This window comes from Phacochoerus africanus, chromosome 4 (genome assembly GCF_016906955.1).
Source record: "Phacochoerus africanus isolate WHEZ1 chromosome 4, ROS_Pafr_v1, whole genome shotgun sequence".
Taxonomy (NCBI): Eukaryota; Metazoa; Chordata; class Mammalia; order Artiodactyla; family Suidae; genus Phacochoerus; species Phacochoerus africanus.
In genome coordinates, this window is record NC_062547.1 from 14,282,536 (window position 1) to 14,300,977 (window position 18,442).

The window sequence follows — 18,442 nt, forward strand, 5'->3', positions numbered from 1 at the left end:
AGCTTCATTATAAAAACCATTGTTTTTGTTTGTTTGTTTTTTGATTCCAAGTCACCAAAATCATGGGGTTTTCCCATATTTTCCCATCCAATTTGACTCCCCTTGGTAGCTCTGCCTCCAGTGTTAATGCTTTAAATAAACTATGATTTTGCAGCTCTTTCCTAAGCCAACTCCTGTCATTTTTGCACACTCTTGTGGGGCATTCGCATCTAATGCTATGGGGACAATTGTCATTTTCATGATGGTGATGCGGAAGTCTAAATTTCTAGGCCAGACTTTTCCTCTGAACTCTAGGTATGTATTTAAGAGATTCCCAGATAACTTCATTTAGATATTCCCAAGATACCTGTTTAACATATTCAAAATAGAATTCAAAACCCATCATATCCTAATCATATGCCTTGGAGCATGTATTTTCTAACTCATTGAATGATATCATCTTCCAACCAATTATCCAGGTAAAAAAACAGGAACACACATTTCATATATCCCTCTAACTTCCACTAATACATAATTATTTGTTGAATACTACCGATGATTTAACCTATTTTCTTCCCCAAAACTGTCTATTTCTAGTTTAAGCCTCTATCACAACTTTCTGGATTACTGTCTTCTAATATTTATCCTATCCACCAGTCATACCACCTTTTCTGTGCACATAGGAATTTAGTGTACTTTCTATCATGCAAATCTTAGCTCGCTATTTTCCACTGACTATAGGCTGGAGTCCAAACTTCTTAATGTAGCTAATTCAACCTTTGATTAAAAAAACAACCAAAAAAAAAAAAGAGAGAAGAAAAACAAAACTAAAAACAAAACACCTTCCTTGCACACTAGTCTCACCTCTCGTGACATGTTTCAGGTAATCGCCACGCTCCAGCCATTACTTGTACTGTCGTTTTCTCAGATGTGACCATGGATTTTTGCACATAGTTGAAGCAGAATATTCCCTTTATCTTTATACCTCTGGATGGCCACTATCCACAGAGCTCAGCTAACATTTTGTTTTCTCCTAGGGGTGTTTCATTTTCTCTCAAGTGTTATAGCCAACAATTTGTTCACAAGTTGATTTGTAACTTACTCTAAATTTCAAATTCTTGGGGAACAAAGATTGTTATTTTCCACTCCCTCTCCATATGCAGTAGGACTTAACAATTCAATTAGTAGAAGGTCCAAATATACTAGAGGAATAATGGAACAAATAAATACAAGTCTTATGTCACTCCAAACCCTTTTTTACTACCTCAATTATTTTGATTTTTCCCCACTATCTGCTGACTTTAAGTGACCCATGGCAAAGTCAAAAAGGAGTCTGATATATCTTGAGGTTAACTCTGTGAATGTCAAAAATACTTAACATCACTTAAGTGTGGTGAGTATATATTATTTCTTGGCCCCTTTAGACTATTTCCTTGTCCTATGTCATTTTAAGCAATTTCTGAACAAAACAATGTAATGATGTCTCACAAGCATGAAAATTATGTTATGGCTAACCTTTTGGGATCCAGTTTGCTAAAGAGGCAAGGAACAATCAATTAAAATTTCAGATCATTATACTGAAATTAAGTATAATAAAGGATTGATAACTAACAACATAGACTATTTTAACACACGGGAAAATAACTCAGAAAATATTTAACTATTTGTATTTACTTCGTATCATTTTTGTATGGGCTTTATTAAATTTTGAATTTTAACAAGAAGTCCTGGTGTGCGTTAAATAAGTGAATTAATTTTTGCTCTTGGTCTTTACAAAACTACCAAGTAATGATTTAGATTTCAACAAAGATCTGACCGTATATCTGAAATTAAATAATCTATTGACCTGTAAGGAAGTAGAAAACTTATATTCACACAAAAAAACCTACAACGTGAATATTTATAGCAACTTTATTAATAATTGTTAAAGCTTGGAAGCAGTGAAAATGTCCTTTGGTTGATGAATGAATAAACTATGGTACATCAGTCAATGAGATATTATTCAGAGCTAAAAAGAAATGAGCTATCGAGCCATGAAAAGACCGAGGAGGCTTAAATGCATGTTCCTAAGTAAAAGAAGCCAGTCTGAAAAAGCTACCAACACTATGATATTCTGGAAAGCAAAACAATGGAGGCAATAAAAAGATCAGTGTTTTCCAGGGGTGAGGGTGGTGTTTGGGAGATGAATAGACAGAGCAGAGAGGATTTTTAGAGCAAGGAAAATACTCTGTATAATATTACAATGGGAAGTTCCGAGGCTAGGGGTTGAATCAGAGCTGCAGCTGCCTGCCTACGCCACAGCCACAGCAATGCATGATCCAAGCTGTGTCTGTGACCTACGCTGCAGCTCACAGCAATGCCAGATTCTTAACCTACTGAACAAGGCCAGGAAGTGAACCCAAATCCTCACAGATAAAGTCGGTTTCATAACCTATTGAGCCGCAATGGGAACTCTCAAGTTATTACACATTTATCCAAACCCACAGTATACCCAACACCAAGCATGAACCTTAAGGTAAATTATGGACTTTGAGTGACTATGGTGCATCAATACAGATCTACGGTAACAAATATTCCATTCTGTTAGATAATGTGGAGGCTGTGCATGTGTGTCACTAGTGGGTATCAGAGAATCTTGGTACCTCCTTCTTACTTTTGTTATAAACCTAAAACTGCTCTGACAAGTTGTCTTTTAAAGAATGTTCAACCATAGTAAGAGGGATATTGTTAAGTGAAGAGTAAGGTCATATTTTAGGCAGTTTTAAACCCAAACACTTCAACCATGCACCTAATATTTTTCCTCCAGTTCAATCATGAAAGAAAATCTTACCTGATATTTGTACTATTTGCATAGTTCATGTATCTCAAGATAGTCTAAAATTCTCAATGTCACAGTGAAATAAGATAGTTATAATTTTAAGGTGCTTGATTCTTCACCGCTATTGTTGAAGCATCTCTGAGAATGAATGAGTTTTATTTCTGTCTCTTCTATGCGTTTTTTTTTTCTTTTGGTGTTTAGGGCTGCACCCATGGCATATGGAATTTCCCAGGGTAGGGGTCAGATCAGAGCTATAGCTTCCGGTCTACACCATAGCCACAGCAACCCCAGATGTGAGCTGTGTCTGCGACCTACACCTCAGCCCTGACAATGACAGATCCCCAACCCACTGAGCAAGGCCAGAGATTGAACCTGCTTCCTCATGGATACTAGTTGGATTCATTTCTTCTTTGCCATAACAGGAACCGATTATCTCTTTCTTTTCAAAAATAATGATTAGACGAACATTTATGAAATACCTAATATGTAAATCAAAACCAGATAGTATCCATTTTCGAGAGATCAGAAAAACTGAATACCAGGGGACAAAGATTCCTACCCTTATTGTCACTGTACTACTCTACAAGCCTTGATTTCCTATTTCTATATCCATCATTTTTTTAGTAACAACACAATCATCAACGATGACTAGAATGCACCTTTTCAATAATTTTTTTCAAAGCATTTTTTACCTCCTGATTCCTCATGCTGTAGATCAATGGGTTTAGCATAGGAATCACTATTGCATAGAATACTGAGGCAAATTTGTCTTTATCTAGTGAGTGGCTTGACTTGGGCTGCAGGTACATAAAACTGAGAGTCCCATAATATATACTAATAGAAAGCAAGTGAGAGGCACAGGTAGAAAAGGCTTTCTGTCTTCCTACAGAAGAACGGATCCTTAAAATGGCAAAGACAATGAATACATAGGATATGAGAACAATGACAAAAGAACAAAAAACATTGAACCCTGCAATGAATAACAACATCAGCTCTTTGACTCGCGTGTCAGAGCAGGCCAGAGCAATCAGGGGCACATCATCACAGTAGAACTGATTGATCACATTAGAGTCACAGAAGGACATGCGGAAGGTAGCCACTGCTTGGACAAGTCCCACAGTGAACCCATAAATATAAGAGCTTGTGACCATTCGAATGCAGAGCTTCCTAGGCATGAGAACTACATACAGTAATGGGTGGCAGATGGCCACATACCGATCATAAGCCATGACAGACAGCATCGATACTTCCCAAACTGAAAATGTGATAAAGCAACACACTTGAGTGGCACATGCATAAAACGACACACTTTTAATTTCACGTAAAGAGTTTACAAGGGTGTTGGGAGTGATGGAGGAGGTACCATAAAAATCAACAAAAGCCAGGTGACAGAGGAAAAAATACATGGGTGTATGGAGTGAGGACTGATTTGAATTAGCACAATCAAACCAAGATTGCCCAAGGCAGTAACCAAGTACATCAGTAGGAAAACACAAGAGAGAATGGCTTCGAGCTCTGGATTATCGGTGAGGCCCAAAAGGATGAACTCAGTGATCGCTGAATGATTGCCTTTTGCCATGAAATAGATACACAATTTTACAATAAACTCCTCCAGAACACGCACTCAGAATAATTTTGACTCTGTAAGAAATAATCCATTTAGTGTGAGAAGATAGCTCTGGCTCTCCAGGATATTATGCTAATTCAATCAAAGTAGAATCCTGATAAGCACTCTGAATTACATGTGAATTTACTTATGTGTTCACTGTAAAAAGATTCGGTCTAGGTAACAATTCCAAGATACGAAATCCACTAAGGAGCTATAAAAGAAGAAAGGGGATATTTCAATTAAAAATTTGTAAGCAATACAATAGCAAACTCTGTATTGTATTTTTTTTTTATCTTATAGTTCTTATAGAAAAAAAGCAACATTCAGAATGTAAGTGGCTATATACCACTGTAGCACTCTGAATGTGTTGGATCTTTTCTGACCTTGTTTGATCTCAGAATGTAAGTTGTGCTTATCTCATAGAATTATCATTGCCTCAGTTCCTAAGGACATTAAAACTACCAAACCAAGTATGAAAAATGCAAGTCAAAATCAAAATACTAACAATATTTCTCTTCAAGCATCACAGTTTGGTGTAATTTTAAATTTTTCTTCTTTTTCCTTGCTCCCATTTTCTATTTTTTTTTCAGTCCATATGTAACATAGATATTACATAAAATATGATTGTGACTCTTCTGGCTCTCTTTTGGTAAAATACACGTCAGCAAACAATATCCCAGATGTAAAATAACTTTAAGTAATTATGAGAGGTCATTTTAGCCCCTATCTTCAAGTTTCTAAGGGAACCCAAGTAAATAGCATTTGGGCAGCATTTAGAGCTAAATTTCACAGAACATTTATACAAACCCAGGTTAGATTCTCAAAGCTTGAAAGCTAGCAATATTGAAATCATCCCTCTTCTTCCTTAAGCAGATTGGAAAATAAGTTAACTTTTTTTAAAAAAAATTAAAACATAGTTGATTTACAATGTTGTGCCAATTTCTGCTGTACAGCAAAATGACATACATATATATATATATCCTAAACATCCCCCATCCCCTCATTTTTACAGCTTCTTGTTCGGTGATCATATCCAATCCTACATCAAAGACATTTATATTCTGATTATGTACAAATATATATTATTATTATTCCAGAGTCTCTTTCTCTGCTCCAGCTTTATGTATCTGAATACCTCTCAGGAATTACTGCTTATATATTCTAGTTGTTCATCAAAAAGAATTACACAGAGAAAAGAACTTGGTATCTCCACCTACTGGACCCAATATTCAAGACCCAGAATATACACATTCTATCTCAATGAACAGTACCATTATCCATTCAGTTTTCCAAATCAAAGACCAATCATTTTTTACTATGCTTTCCTGTCCTCATGCCAATATTCAATTGGAAATGGAAAATCCATACATGTATGTACGAACCACTGTTTGTGTGTATGTGTGTCTTTTTAGGGGCACACCCTTGGCATATGGAAGTTCCCAGGCTAGGGGTGAAATCGGAGCTGTAGCTGCAAGCTTACACTACAGCCACAGCAATGCAGGATCTGAGCCCCATCTGCGACCTACACCACAGTTCAGTGTAACGTCAGATCCTTAACCCACTGAGAGAGGCCAGGGATTGAAACCGCGTCCTCATGGATGCTAGTCAGGTTTCTTACTGCTGAGCCACAACAGGAACTCCTTAACTACCATTTAAATACTGATCATTGTTCATTCATGACAATGAAATAAAATAAAGGGTTACTAATGGGCACATGCCTATCACATCCCATGACTGGGAGCATATACATGTCACAAAGAACAAACAGGATAAGCCAACACAGCTGAGTGTCACAAGCAGGTAAAGGTATTCTTTTAGTTTCTTGGAGGAAGTTAACTAGTGTGTTAAGAGTAACAGAGGAGGTGCAGCAAAAATCAACAAATTAGGTGGCTAAGGAAAAAATATATGGCTGTGTGGAGCTAGAACTGATACAAATTAGCATAATTAATCCAGTATTATCTATGACATTAATAAGTAGATCACTAAAAAGATCCCCAAAAGAAGGGCTTGAAGCTTGAAGTTTCAAGAGGATGAACTCAGTCACTTCCAAATTATTGCCTTTGGCCATGAATTATGCATAGAAGTATATCATATTTTTATCTCCATAATATCCATTCTGGATAATCTCCCACTCTGTGGACTAAGGACTTCATTCATGCTTATTTATGGTGACCGTATTGGAAGAATAATCCTCACTGGTTTAATGGGCCATTCTCAGATTTCTATCCTTTTGATTTAGAAGGGATTTGTTCCAGGTAAAAATTCCAACATGCTCAGTAGTCTGAATGATTTTTCTTTTCTTTTCTTTATCACTGTACCTGCAGCACATGGACGTTCCTGGGCTAGGAGTCCAATTGGAGCTACAGCTGCTGGCCTACACCACAGACACAGCAATGTGGGATCTGAGCTGCATCCGTGACCTACATCACAGCTTGCCTTGTGGAAATACTGAATCCTTAACCCATGGAGCAAGGCCAGGGGACACTATGTTGGGTTCTTAACTCGCTGAGCCACAGTGGGAACTCCTAGATGATTGTTAAAGGAGACAGAATGTACAATATATTTGCATGAATTGCAAAGTCAAGATTATTTTCTAGGTAATTGAAAAGTGTCAAATTATCACTACATTTATTTGAAATTCTATATGCATACCTATAGTCTATATCTATCCCTCTCCCTAGATACTTAACTGTATTAGTTGTCTGTTTGTATGGTAATCCTCATACATTAACTGCTCTGTCAAGTTTATTAGTAGAGTTGGGACTAGAACTCAGGTTGCTAGCTCATAGAAGGAAAATAGATGATATGCAAGGGTCTATCATTTATTATCACCCTTTTGTATGTTGTTTAATACTTAAAATTTGGTAACATTGTCCTTATTTGATCGCTAAGTAAACTGGTGAGAGATCCCACGCAGTAAAATGCTATCCTTTGATTATAACACCTATGTTCTTTTCCCTAGGCTACATTGCCTAATGAGTTCATTGTGTTACAAGCTGTTCCTTAACCAATAATGAACAACTTACCCCAAATTTGCCCAATATAACTACATATGATCCTTGCTACTGGCAAAATGATCTTTGGTTTCAATTGTTTAGAATATATTTATTTACAATGTATGCTTCCCCTGGGAGTCTATCCTTAAATTGCATTATTATTCTTATTATTTAGATAATTGGAAAAAGCATAATGAGATCTCATAGGCTTAAAAAAAAAACCACTTCATTTAAGTGTTAGTCTTTTGAGACCAGACCAGATTTCAGGCCATGTTAGGTTAGTGGCATAGGTAAAGTGTGGCCATAGTACTATTCTCTTTAATAAAGACAATTTGTTAAATGTGTAAATATGGAACAGTTTTATTATTAGTTTTTTTTATTTATTTTTTGGCTGCGTTATTGGCATGTGGACGTTCCTGGGCAAGGGACTGACCCAGCGCCATAGCAGTGACTCGAGCCACAGGAATGACCCCCTGAGCCACAAAGGAACTCGTTGAACAGTTTTATATTGTCATTTTTTTCCCAAGAAACTAGCAAATTGGGGATAAAAAAATGTTTGTATTGTGAATCTATGCTTTTCACATGGGATATTGTTAATGCAGCTGGAGAATCCAGAATTGAAGATCTTGGCACAATGGAGAGGCCAAATTTGTCTTCTAACTAGTTTTATATTCAGACAATGACTTGTTATGAAATTCATCATTTGAGAAATAGGAAAATTTGTATTCTTAAGGACCAGAGAATTATTTTAACACATTTTCATTGGAGAAATAAGAGGATCAGCAAAAATTCTTATGGTTACTTCTATATCTGAAATCTCATTCTAAGGGAAACTCTTTGGAAAATTTTATCATACAATGAACAGATATATAGAAATCACATATTAATGATAGGCATTCTGAAGTTCCTGGCATGGCTCAGAGGTAAGAACCTGACTAATATCCATGAAAACACAGGTTCGATCCGTGGCCTCGCTCACTGGGTTGAGGATCTGGTGTTGCTATGAGCTATGGTATAGGTTGCCGACACAGCTTGGATCCAGCATTGATGTGGCTGTGGTGTAGGCTGGCAGCTACAGCTCTGATTCAACCCCTAGCCTCCATATGCCATTGGTGTGGCCTTAAAAAGACAAGAAAGAAAGAAAGAAAAGAATAGGCATTCTGATAGTTTCTTTTTAATTTGTTGTGTACATATTAACACAATTTTCTGAATTAAAAAATTTAAACACCCACCAGCATCATCTCTCCTGCCGCTACATTAACTCAAGTGACCATGACCATGATTTTTAGCTTCTTAACTAGCCTCCCAGTGTCCCTTCTGGTATCCTACACTGCATCCTCCATGAAACCATAAAAATCAGGTAACCACTCTCTTACTTAGAACTCTCCAGTAGTGTTCAGTCATGCTCCTGGAAGTGTAGGTGGCCTACCAGCAGCATCTGAGACTCTAGAGAGGTCTTCTGAGATGCAGCACCTCAGGCTCAGCCTGGAGTATCCTCTGTGCATGGTGGAGAAGCACCAGTGTGGCAGGCCTGGCCGTCTTATTACCCTCACTCTGACTCAAGCCCCAGCGCTCCTTCCTGCCTCCACTCCCAGGGCAGAGAATCTCATTCCTATACCTGCCTCCCTTTTCCAACCTCCCTTGCAGCTAAGAGCCATTCTGATTGGTATGAAGTAAGCAGAATCTGCCTTGTATATAGATGTGATGCCTCGAGTGGCCACAGCCACTTACAACCAGCAGAGACAGGGTGGAGAGTGACAGATGTCAACCAAACATCTTCAAGTCATTGAACTACTGCTCCCATTACCAGGTTCCCATTACCCTATGAATAAAACCCAACTCCCTGCCAGTGCCCCTAGGACTCTGCAGCCTGCATCTGCCTGACCCTCTGTCCCCCTCTTATACGGTTTCCCCCCCTCACATACGATGCTCCCGACACCGGCCAGACCTTCCTCCTTACCCCTCACAAGTACATTCTTTCCACAGTTGGCTCCTTACCTCAGTGGGTTCCAACCCCAAGTGTCACCTGCTCAAATGGCCTGTCTCTTAACAACCCAAATGAAGTAGAATAAGTCTTATCACCTTTTTTATTTTATTCAGCTCTAATAGTTTTTCAAGAGGGAAAAAGTCAGGTCATGAGGAAGATTCCGTTTTTATTTATTCAAGTTGCCTTCTTAATTTCATGACTATAAAAGCCTGGTTTCTATTGATGATGACTTTTTTCAGGGCATCTTTCACCTCCTTGTTCCTAAGGCTGTAGATTAAAGGATTCAGCATGGGGATGATGACGGTGTAGAAGACCGAGGCCGTCTTATCTGTGTCGAGGGAATGGTTGGAGCTTGGCTGTAAGTACATGAAGATGAGGGTCCCGTAGAATAGGGTGACTGCCAGCATGTGGGAGCCGCACGTGGAGAAGGCTTTGCGTCTCCCTTCAGCTGAGCGCATCCTCAGGATGGCAGCGAGAATGTATGTGTAGGAGACAAAGACAACCAGAAGGGAAGAAATGAACATGATACCTGCACAGGCAAAGACCCAGAGCTGCTTGGAGTGTGTGTCGGAGCAAGTTAGCTTGAGGAGGGGCATGTCGTCACAGTAGAAATGGTTGATGATATTAGAGTGACAATAGGAGAGGCGGAAGGTGAGGATGGTATGAAATAGAGCAACCAGGAAGCTGTAGCTGTAGGGGGCTGCCACCAGCTGAATGCAGATTCCTGGGGACATTACCACCATGTAGAGGAGAGGGTTGCAAATGGCCACGTATCGGTCATACGCCATGGAAGCCAGGAGCAAACACTCAGCTGTCATGAAGGCCAGGAAACAGCCTAACTGAGCCGCACATGCGTTGAAGGAGATGACGTTTTGTTCGTATAAGAAATTCCCAAGCATTTTGGGTGTAATGACAGAAGAATAACAGAAATCAACAAAAGCCAGGTTGCTAAGAAAGAAGTACATTGGTGTGTTGAGTCTTGGGTCTGTTCTAATGACTCGGATCAGACCCAAGTTGCCTACAACAGTGAAGAGGTAGACAGACAAGAAAACCACAAATAGCGGCATCTTTAATTCCTGACGATCTGTGAGACCCACAAGAATAAATGCAGTTACCTGGGTGCAATTCATCTGGGTCATGTGTCCTCAATATGTCTGGATGAAGAAAAAAAAATAAATCCAGCTTAATTAAATTGAATTTAGATCTTAATATCTTCTAAAGCCATTTTTACTGTTAGCATTAAACAGAGATGTTTAATGGGAAGGACATATTTCTCTCCCCCAAATACATTCTATTTATAAAAGTAACAGCTGTCGGACCGGATTCAGTCCACGATGACTCTTTGTTCAAAGTGCTTATGTATCGTATTATTTAAAATTTAACATTGCTTTTTTAAAACTTTGTTGCCTCGATTGAAAAAATGCTAATATTAATAACAGAAAAAAGGGACTCTTCTGCAGTGACATCACTCTGACAGCCTTGCCTGTATGATAAGAGTCCCCATCGCTGCCAGTTAACAGAGGGAGAATGCTATGTTTGCCTATTCTATATTCATTACTTCTTGCAAAGATGCCGCCATAGATTCCTACATAATCTTCACAATTGTGTTAGTAATACAAATGCTGAAAATGGGTAGCAATTTGAAAGACACTGTAACAGGACTTAGAGTTTATCTATTTACTTGTTTTCTTATATACCCATTTTACAGATGGGGAAAAGATGCCTGAAAGGTAAAGCACTCGTAGTAAGGTTGGGCAGCCAGTCTGTAGTACAGCTGCAATTTAAACTTGTGATTTTCTGAGGCAGGAATCCACCCACTATTAAGTTCCCAATACTCCCAATTTTATTCCGTTGGCACATGCCTAAATTTCTCCGAGTGTTTTGTTTTGTTTGTTTTTGTTTTTGCTTTGGCTTATTAGGGCCACATTTGTGGCATATGGAAGTTCCCAGGCTAGGGGTCAAATCCGAGCTGCAGCTGCCAGCCTACACCATGGCTGCAGCAACTCCAGATCCAAGCCACACTTGCCACCTACACCATAGCTCAAGGCAAGGCTGTATCCTTAACCCACTGAACAAGGCCAGGGTAAAAATCTGCATCCTAATGGATACTAGTAGGGTTCCTTACCCCTGAGCCACAATGGGAACACCTCCAAGCAAACATTTAGTGATATAGTATTTCACAGACATCTTTCTATGTACAGTATCATCTTACCTAGTCTACTTCAATGAATATCTGCAAATTTTAAAAATATTTTACTTAATTAAAATAAAAGTGTTCTATGCTTTCTAATAGATTTGTATTATTTACATGGTTCCTACTACTTTAGCATTATTTAAAATATATAAAATATATAGATTTGGATTATTTTATATTAATTTTGATTTTTTGCTTGTATTATTTCTGTGAAAGCAATTCAATATAAAAAGGAACTGGAAGATATATGCCCACATATGCCCTCAGGAAAACAAAACTTAAGAACTGATAAGATCGGAGTTCCCGTCGTGGCGCAGCAGAAATGAATCTGACTAGGAACCATGAGGTTGTGGGTTCCATCCCTGACCTCACTCAGTGGATTAAGAATCCAACGTTGCCGTGAGCTGTGGTGTAGGTCACAGACATGGCTCAGATCTGATGTTGCTGTGGCTGTGGCATAGGCAGGCGGCTGCAGTTCCTACTGGACCCCTAGCCTGGGAACCTCCATATGCTGTGTGTGCGGCCATAAAAAGCAAAAAAAAAAAAAAAGAACTAAGTAGTGAGAGACCGATTTCCTGTAAATGTCTGATTTCCAGAACACTGAAACTTATCCAAGAATCTCTCCCCATCGCTGAGCCTATACATTTGCTACTTGGACTTGCAAAAGTTCAGAAACAGCCTGAGCAAAACTAATCAATAGTAACTGGTAACGTTTATTATGCACATATCAAGGGGACAATTTCTGGGCTCTGTGATATCCAGCCAGAACAAGGAATGAGGTTTGGGGTGTATTGTTACAAAGCAGCTTATGTAGTTAGAAAATAATGACTGTTTACTCTTCACACTGACTTGTTTCTTGGCATTTTCTTGAAGGATAGGGAATTAACCAAAAGTTGCCTCATATCAACTTCCGGAAGATTTTATTTATTTATTTATTTTTTAATGCTTATGAACATACCCCGTGACATATGGAAGTTCCTGGTGGGCCCAGGATAGAATCAGAGCTGCATCCGTGACCTACACAGCAGCTACAGCAATTCAAGATCCTTCAAACCAGTGTACTGGGCCAGAGATCAAGCCCAGGCCTCCACAGCAACCCAAGCCGCTTCAGTCAGATTCTTAACCCATGTGCCACAGCAGGAACTCCTTGGGAAATTTTGCTTATGGTTTCTAGAAGCATAAACACAAAATGACCCAGGTGGGACTGGGCTCACAAAATGGGCTAAACTGACCTTTGCTTGTGTAACTAAACTGACTTTGGCTCAGAGCATTTTCAGGGCTCATTGTTTGTTTTTGATTTTAACAGACTCTAACTGAACTCTCCCTTGTTCATATACCCTCCTTAAATATAGCCTACCCTAAACCCTCTGTGGACTCATCCATAGCTTGCTACGGTTTGCATTTCCTAAACTGCAATTGCTCTGCTGTTCTCAAAAGAATTTCTTTTATTCCTTTTCTGATATAAAGTGTCACTTTTTTCTTGTACTTAATACCAGCACCAAACATTTTATTCTACATTCTTCTTATAAGGAACGTGTGTACATAGGTGTGTGTAAATGTATACGTGTGTGTGTGTGTACATATGCATATATACATACATGGAGATATCTGCTTGCTAATTGAGCACCTGCCACTATTGAATCACAACCATAGGGAACTTAATCGTCTTTGGAGAAAGACTTATCCTTTCCTTTTCTCTCTCCGGAACTTCTAGCAACGCACTAAACATTCAGGAGGTCCTCGGAGAATACTCACTAAATTAGACTGAAGTTTCCATCTTAACTGTATACAAACAAGCTTTCTTTCCATTGTCAGTTAACTCACATAATAGTCGCCCCATGCATTCTGATTCTTTTCTACTAGTGCTGCATTAAAAGCCTTTATTTCATCAGGATGATAATGATCTTTTATATTAAAAGATAGTATGATGCAGCGTTGAAAAAATATGAGACTAGAATTTGAATCATGGGAAGGTCCGGTGTTAGTTACTGTGTTTCTTAGTGAAATTATTCAAATTTTCTTGGCATAGTTACTAAAAGAAATAACAGAGGCAATCTCCTTCTTAAAAAGTAAATGTAAAATTTCCATTTGAATTCACTTCTGCTATTTTATCTATAAGAAAAGAAAGTAACGCACAGTTGTTTCTTTAATGACAGATAAGTATTGAAAAGTGCCATTTCATTGAGATTGATGCCAAGTGAGATACAGTAGAAAGAAGCCTGAATAAAACTGGGACACCTGTATTTGAATGGTTCTGTCACTCTCTAGTTACAGAAACATAGCATGCCAAAAATTCAGTTTCGGAGTTCCCGTCGTGGTGCAGCAGAAATGAATCTGACTAGGACCAATGAGATTGAAGGTTTGATCCCTGGCCTCACTCAGTGGGTTAAGCATTTAGCATTGCCGTGACCTGTGGTGCAGGTCGCAGATGTGGCTCAGATCTGGCATTGCTGTGGCTGTGACACAGGCCTGCAGCTACAGCTCCGATTAGACCCTTAGCCTGGGAACCTCCATATGCCACAAATGTGGCCCTTAAAAGACAAACAAATAAACAAACAAACAAAAATTCAGTTTCTTCCTGTTTCCTAATCTGTAAATGGCACTATTTTATATCTAAAAGGGTTGTGAATATTAAAATAAAATTACGTGTCTCCACATAACAGGCACAAATAGACTTTAAAACAGAAAACATTGTGTTAAAAATTATAGTAGAAAACTGATGGGATGCTGTAAGCCAGCTTTAGTGGAAAAAATTAAAATCATTTAAGAAATTACTCCGCTAACATGTTTATACTTAGAAGTCAGTGCAATCATTTTTAAAATTCACTGGCAGCAAGACAGACAGTGCTTATTGGTCAGGGTAAGATGCTGGAATAGGCAGATTACCAAATAAGAAAAACACAGAAAATCCTTAACTTTTGGCTGCAGATAACTCTAAAGATTTATATAAAATATGTATTTTCAATTACAGAGAAGACTGTCTTATTTGTGCTGTTAGCTTCTCAAATAGAAACTCAGCAAAGACTAAATTAACAACAGAAATACACAGCCTACCTGATGTACGTTGTTCTGTCAGGAAACAGATGAAGGAATATATCAGGAGAAGGTAGTTGTTCTTCATACAGCATGGATATCAAAATCAAATGTAATTTTAAGCCGTGTATAAATGCGCGTTTCTACAACATCCTGCGGGAAGAGGATGCTTTCTGATGATATTGATCGTTACATGAGATGTAAAGTTCATCAACGTGTTTAAAAGCCTAGTTACGGTTCCATAAATATATAAATTCCATTTTAAAATAATGAAGCCACTATTTGATTAGAAATTTGGCTTACACGTCTCAAGATACTGGCTCAGGCTTCACGGTTTAGCAGCTATGAGAACTTCCACATACCGTTTCATCTCATCTCGAAGGTACTCATATATTGCACGTGATGTTTTATGGTCGGATCCATGATATTTTATATTTGAATTCCACTAACATCCCTTCTCTTCTGCTGCAGTCAACACGTAATAATCTAACTGGAATAACTGTCTGTGGTCCTCAATTCCCACATGACTTTACATGCTTGCTTAGTTCCTGTGTGCTTTTTCCTATGTTCATCTCCACCAGGTGAACGGTGAATAAAGAGTTGGAGGAAAAACTCGTTTTTATCCTTCAAGGCCTACCCAAATGCCAACTGCCCTAATTTCCAATTCCCATGCTCTTTGACCCACTGATTTTCATTTTTGTGTTCTGGAAACATTTTATACATCACTCAATTTAAATATCATTTATGGTTTCCATCTGCACATATATAGATATATGTAGACTATTACATAGATAGATTGTAGACTTCATGAGTGGATGCCATGACTTTTTCATTTACTTCCTAATGTCGCCCCTTCTAGATGCTTGGTAATGAGGAATTAAAGATTAATGTTTATGATTTTACTTCAATTTATTTCCCCTGCTCATAATTAATGTTCTTTACTTACAACAAATATAATGAGAGACATAGCGATATTCTGGATAAAATGACCAGCTTTTGCAAAAATGAGAAGGAGAGCTTTGACATAGTTTACAATATCATCAAGTAAATCCCTGACTGGTCCAAATGGTTGAATAGATTTTGGAGATCTCAAATCTTTTTTTTTTTATTCCAAACTAATAAAAAATATATTTTATGCAATAGACATATATACATACATGAAATAAATTAGAAGAACTACTTTACCCTTGTTTCTAAAATGCCACCAAAAATGTTTTATTCTAACATCAATTTAATTCTAGTTCATTTAATAAATACACATTTTTATCCCAAGTTTTAAATACTGCCTTCAAAACTACCTGGGTAGGAGTTCCTATGTCTTCTCCAAGCAGGTTTGAGTAGCAACAAACGACAGGGTTTTGTCAATGACCGATCCCAATGGATCTTACTTAGAGTATGACGCAAGTAAGATCATTAGAAAAATTACATTCCACATCCCATGGGGATCCCAAGTCAAGCTGGAGATCAATCAGCATCATTCCCAGGTGTTTGAGGAAGCTTACATCTTCAGCCTTGCCTTTACTATGACATTATTGCCCTAATATTCCCTAATTTCTGAACTGGTATTATTGATTTGTTGTTGTTTTAATTGTTCATAATGTTATTGCCGTTGATTAACACCAGGATTTAAATCTATTTTTGAATAAAGATTTGAATAAAGATAAAGATTACCTTGTGACCTTTCTAAAAACATGTCTTTCCAAGAATTAAATACCTAACTCTCCCAAGAATCTATTCCTGATTATTTTAAGACAAAACAGTTTTGACTTAATCCCTGAAATGCTTATGAAGTAGTCATTTCCTCTTCAAGGTTGTCTCTTGCCATTATTACTCAATATCCTTGGTGACCTAGTCTAAAGAGCACTCTTCCAGTTTGTTTTCTTAGCCAATCTGTGTCCACGTCAAACATGCACAGAAAAAATACCTCTGACATCCACATCTATTCATTTGTCCTTCTTCTCCCAGAAGAAAAAGAGCCTAGACTTTTGTGGCTAAGAGTCAACTAGATCTGACCATATATTCTAAAGAATCCTTCAGACTTTTACTTTTCCAAATCTTGTTTTAAAACTTGAGTCCATTCTCTGATAGGAAGAGGTGCTGAAGTACTCAAGTAGGATTCAGTAGACTGAGAAATGTTGATGCATGTGAAAAAAAATTAACGTTTCAAAATATATTTATTATCCAGATAACACTATTTTCCGGAAAATTACACAAATAATGTAGTATCTAGAAATGATAATACCATCTTTAGTTGGTTCTCCAAGAAGAAGATGCTGAGTCAATGATTTGTATAAATGTGATTTATTAGGAATTGTTCCCAAGAATAGTTATTGAGTTGAATGGGAAGTGGAACCTGTTAAGGAAGTAAGCCAAGCAAAGGCATAGCATTAAAATCCCACGATAGGAGTTTTGGTTAGATTCCATGGAGCAGTTCTGGAGAAAGAGTAGATCAAACTTTGGAATTACTCCGAGGGGCCAAAGAGCTTGGGTATGTACAATTGACCCTTGAGCAACTCTTAACCCATAAATGTATGGGTTAACCTGATTATAATTTATAGTTAGTCATGGATCACAGTAGTTCCTCCAGATCCTCCAATTCAGCAACCACGGATCTTGTACCACTGCAGTAAATACTGGTGGAAAATATCCGTGTAAAAGTGGACTCATGCCGTTCAAACTTGCATTGTTCAAGGGTGACCTTATACGCCTGTTAGATGTCAGTCCTTGGTCAGCGGCTGCCCCCTATGGGATGTACCTTTCTTGTAACTTCTGGCTTAACTGGGATGCAGGCATAGCCCCTTCAAGCAGCCTGATGCACTTCTCCAACAAAGAGATACAGACACTGACTCTTAAGAGGGAAAACACACCAGGAGCTGACTATGGTAAATGATTGTTAGGACAGGCTTTCTTTTCTTTTTTCTTTTCTTTTGTTTGTCTTTTTAGGGCCAATAGTTAGGCATATGGAAGCCCAGGCTAGGGCTTGCATCGGAGATACAGCCACCGGCCTACACCACAACCACGGCCATTCAGAATATGAGCCGCATCTGCAGTCTACACCAAAGCTCACAGCAACGCCGGATCCTCAACCCGCTGAGTGAGGCCAGGGATCAAACCCGTGTCCCCATGGATATTAGTTGGGTTTGTTTCCACTGAGCCATGAAGGGAACTTCGTAGGGCGGGCTTTCTCAATCTTGGCACTATTGCCATTTTGGACTGGATGATTTTTTGTGAAGGACTACCTCATGCACTGTAAGTAATTTAACAGACCCCTAGGCTCAACTGTCTGGATAGCAATGTTTAGACAGCGGCTGTCTAGATAGTATTCCTTTATACCACCTCGTCCTGGTGAAAATCAATAATATTTCCAGACATTGCTATATATACTCTGGGGGGAGGAAATTACTCCAGGCTAAGACCATGGCTTCACAGTTATCTCTAAGCATTTAATCAAGAAAACATATTAAAGCACTCTTTACGATCCATCATTAAAGCATTTTTATAACCTTAACCAGTGTGTTCAAGGTACCTCCTTTTTTTTCTGCTCTTGTTTAGTTTCTAGCGATGCAGCTATCAGATGAAATGGTGAATTTTTAAAATATGTATATTTTTTCATTTGAGAAATGATAGGACACAGATCCTTATGGTAATTCATGCATATAGATTATAATTTGAAGTCAAATTTGACCACAAAAAATTCAGAAAATGATTTTATTTTAGAGTAAATAAATTTTTATTGGAAACTAAGTAAGAGCAAGGCGCTTTATTAGTTTTAATAGTCAAGGGAAAGAATAGATCATTCAAGAAAGTCCTCTTTTGTTTATTCAAA

The 18,442-nt window shown here is 38.1% G+C and overlaps 2 protein-coding genes across 2 annotated transcripts; both read right to left on the minus strand.

Annotated features, from left to right (window-relative positions):
- Positions 1-3,435: 3,435 nt before the first annotated feature.
- LOC125124003 (olfactory receptor 5AL1-like) lies at positions 3,436-4,376 on the minus strand. Its single transcript, XM_047774182.1, is given in 2 exon segments — positions 3,436-4,217; positions 4,220-4,376. Coding segments are annotated over 2 exon segments (939 nt in total).
- Positions 4,377-9,559: 5,183 nt separating this feature from the next.
- Positions 9,560-10,528, minus strand: LOC125124444 (olfactory receptor 8U9). Its single transcript, XM_047774554.1, has one exon. It carries the CDS (start codon positions 10,526-10,528, stop codon positions 9,560-9,562), a length of 969 nt encoding a protein of 322 aa, XP_047630510.1.
- Positions 10,529-18,442: the final 7,914 nt, after the last annotated feature.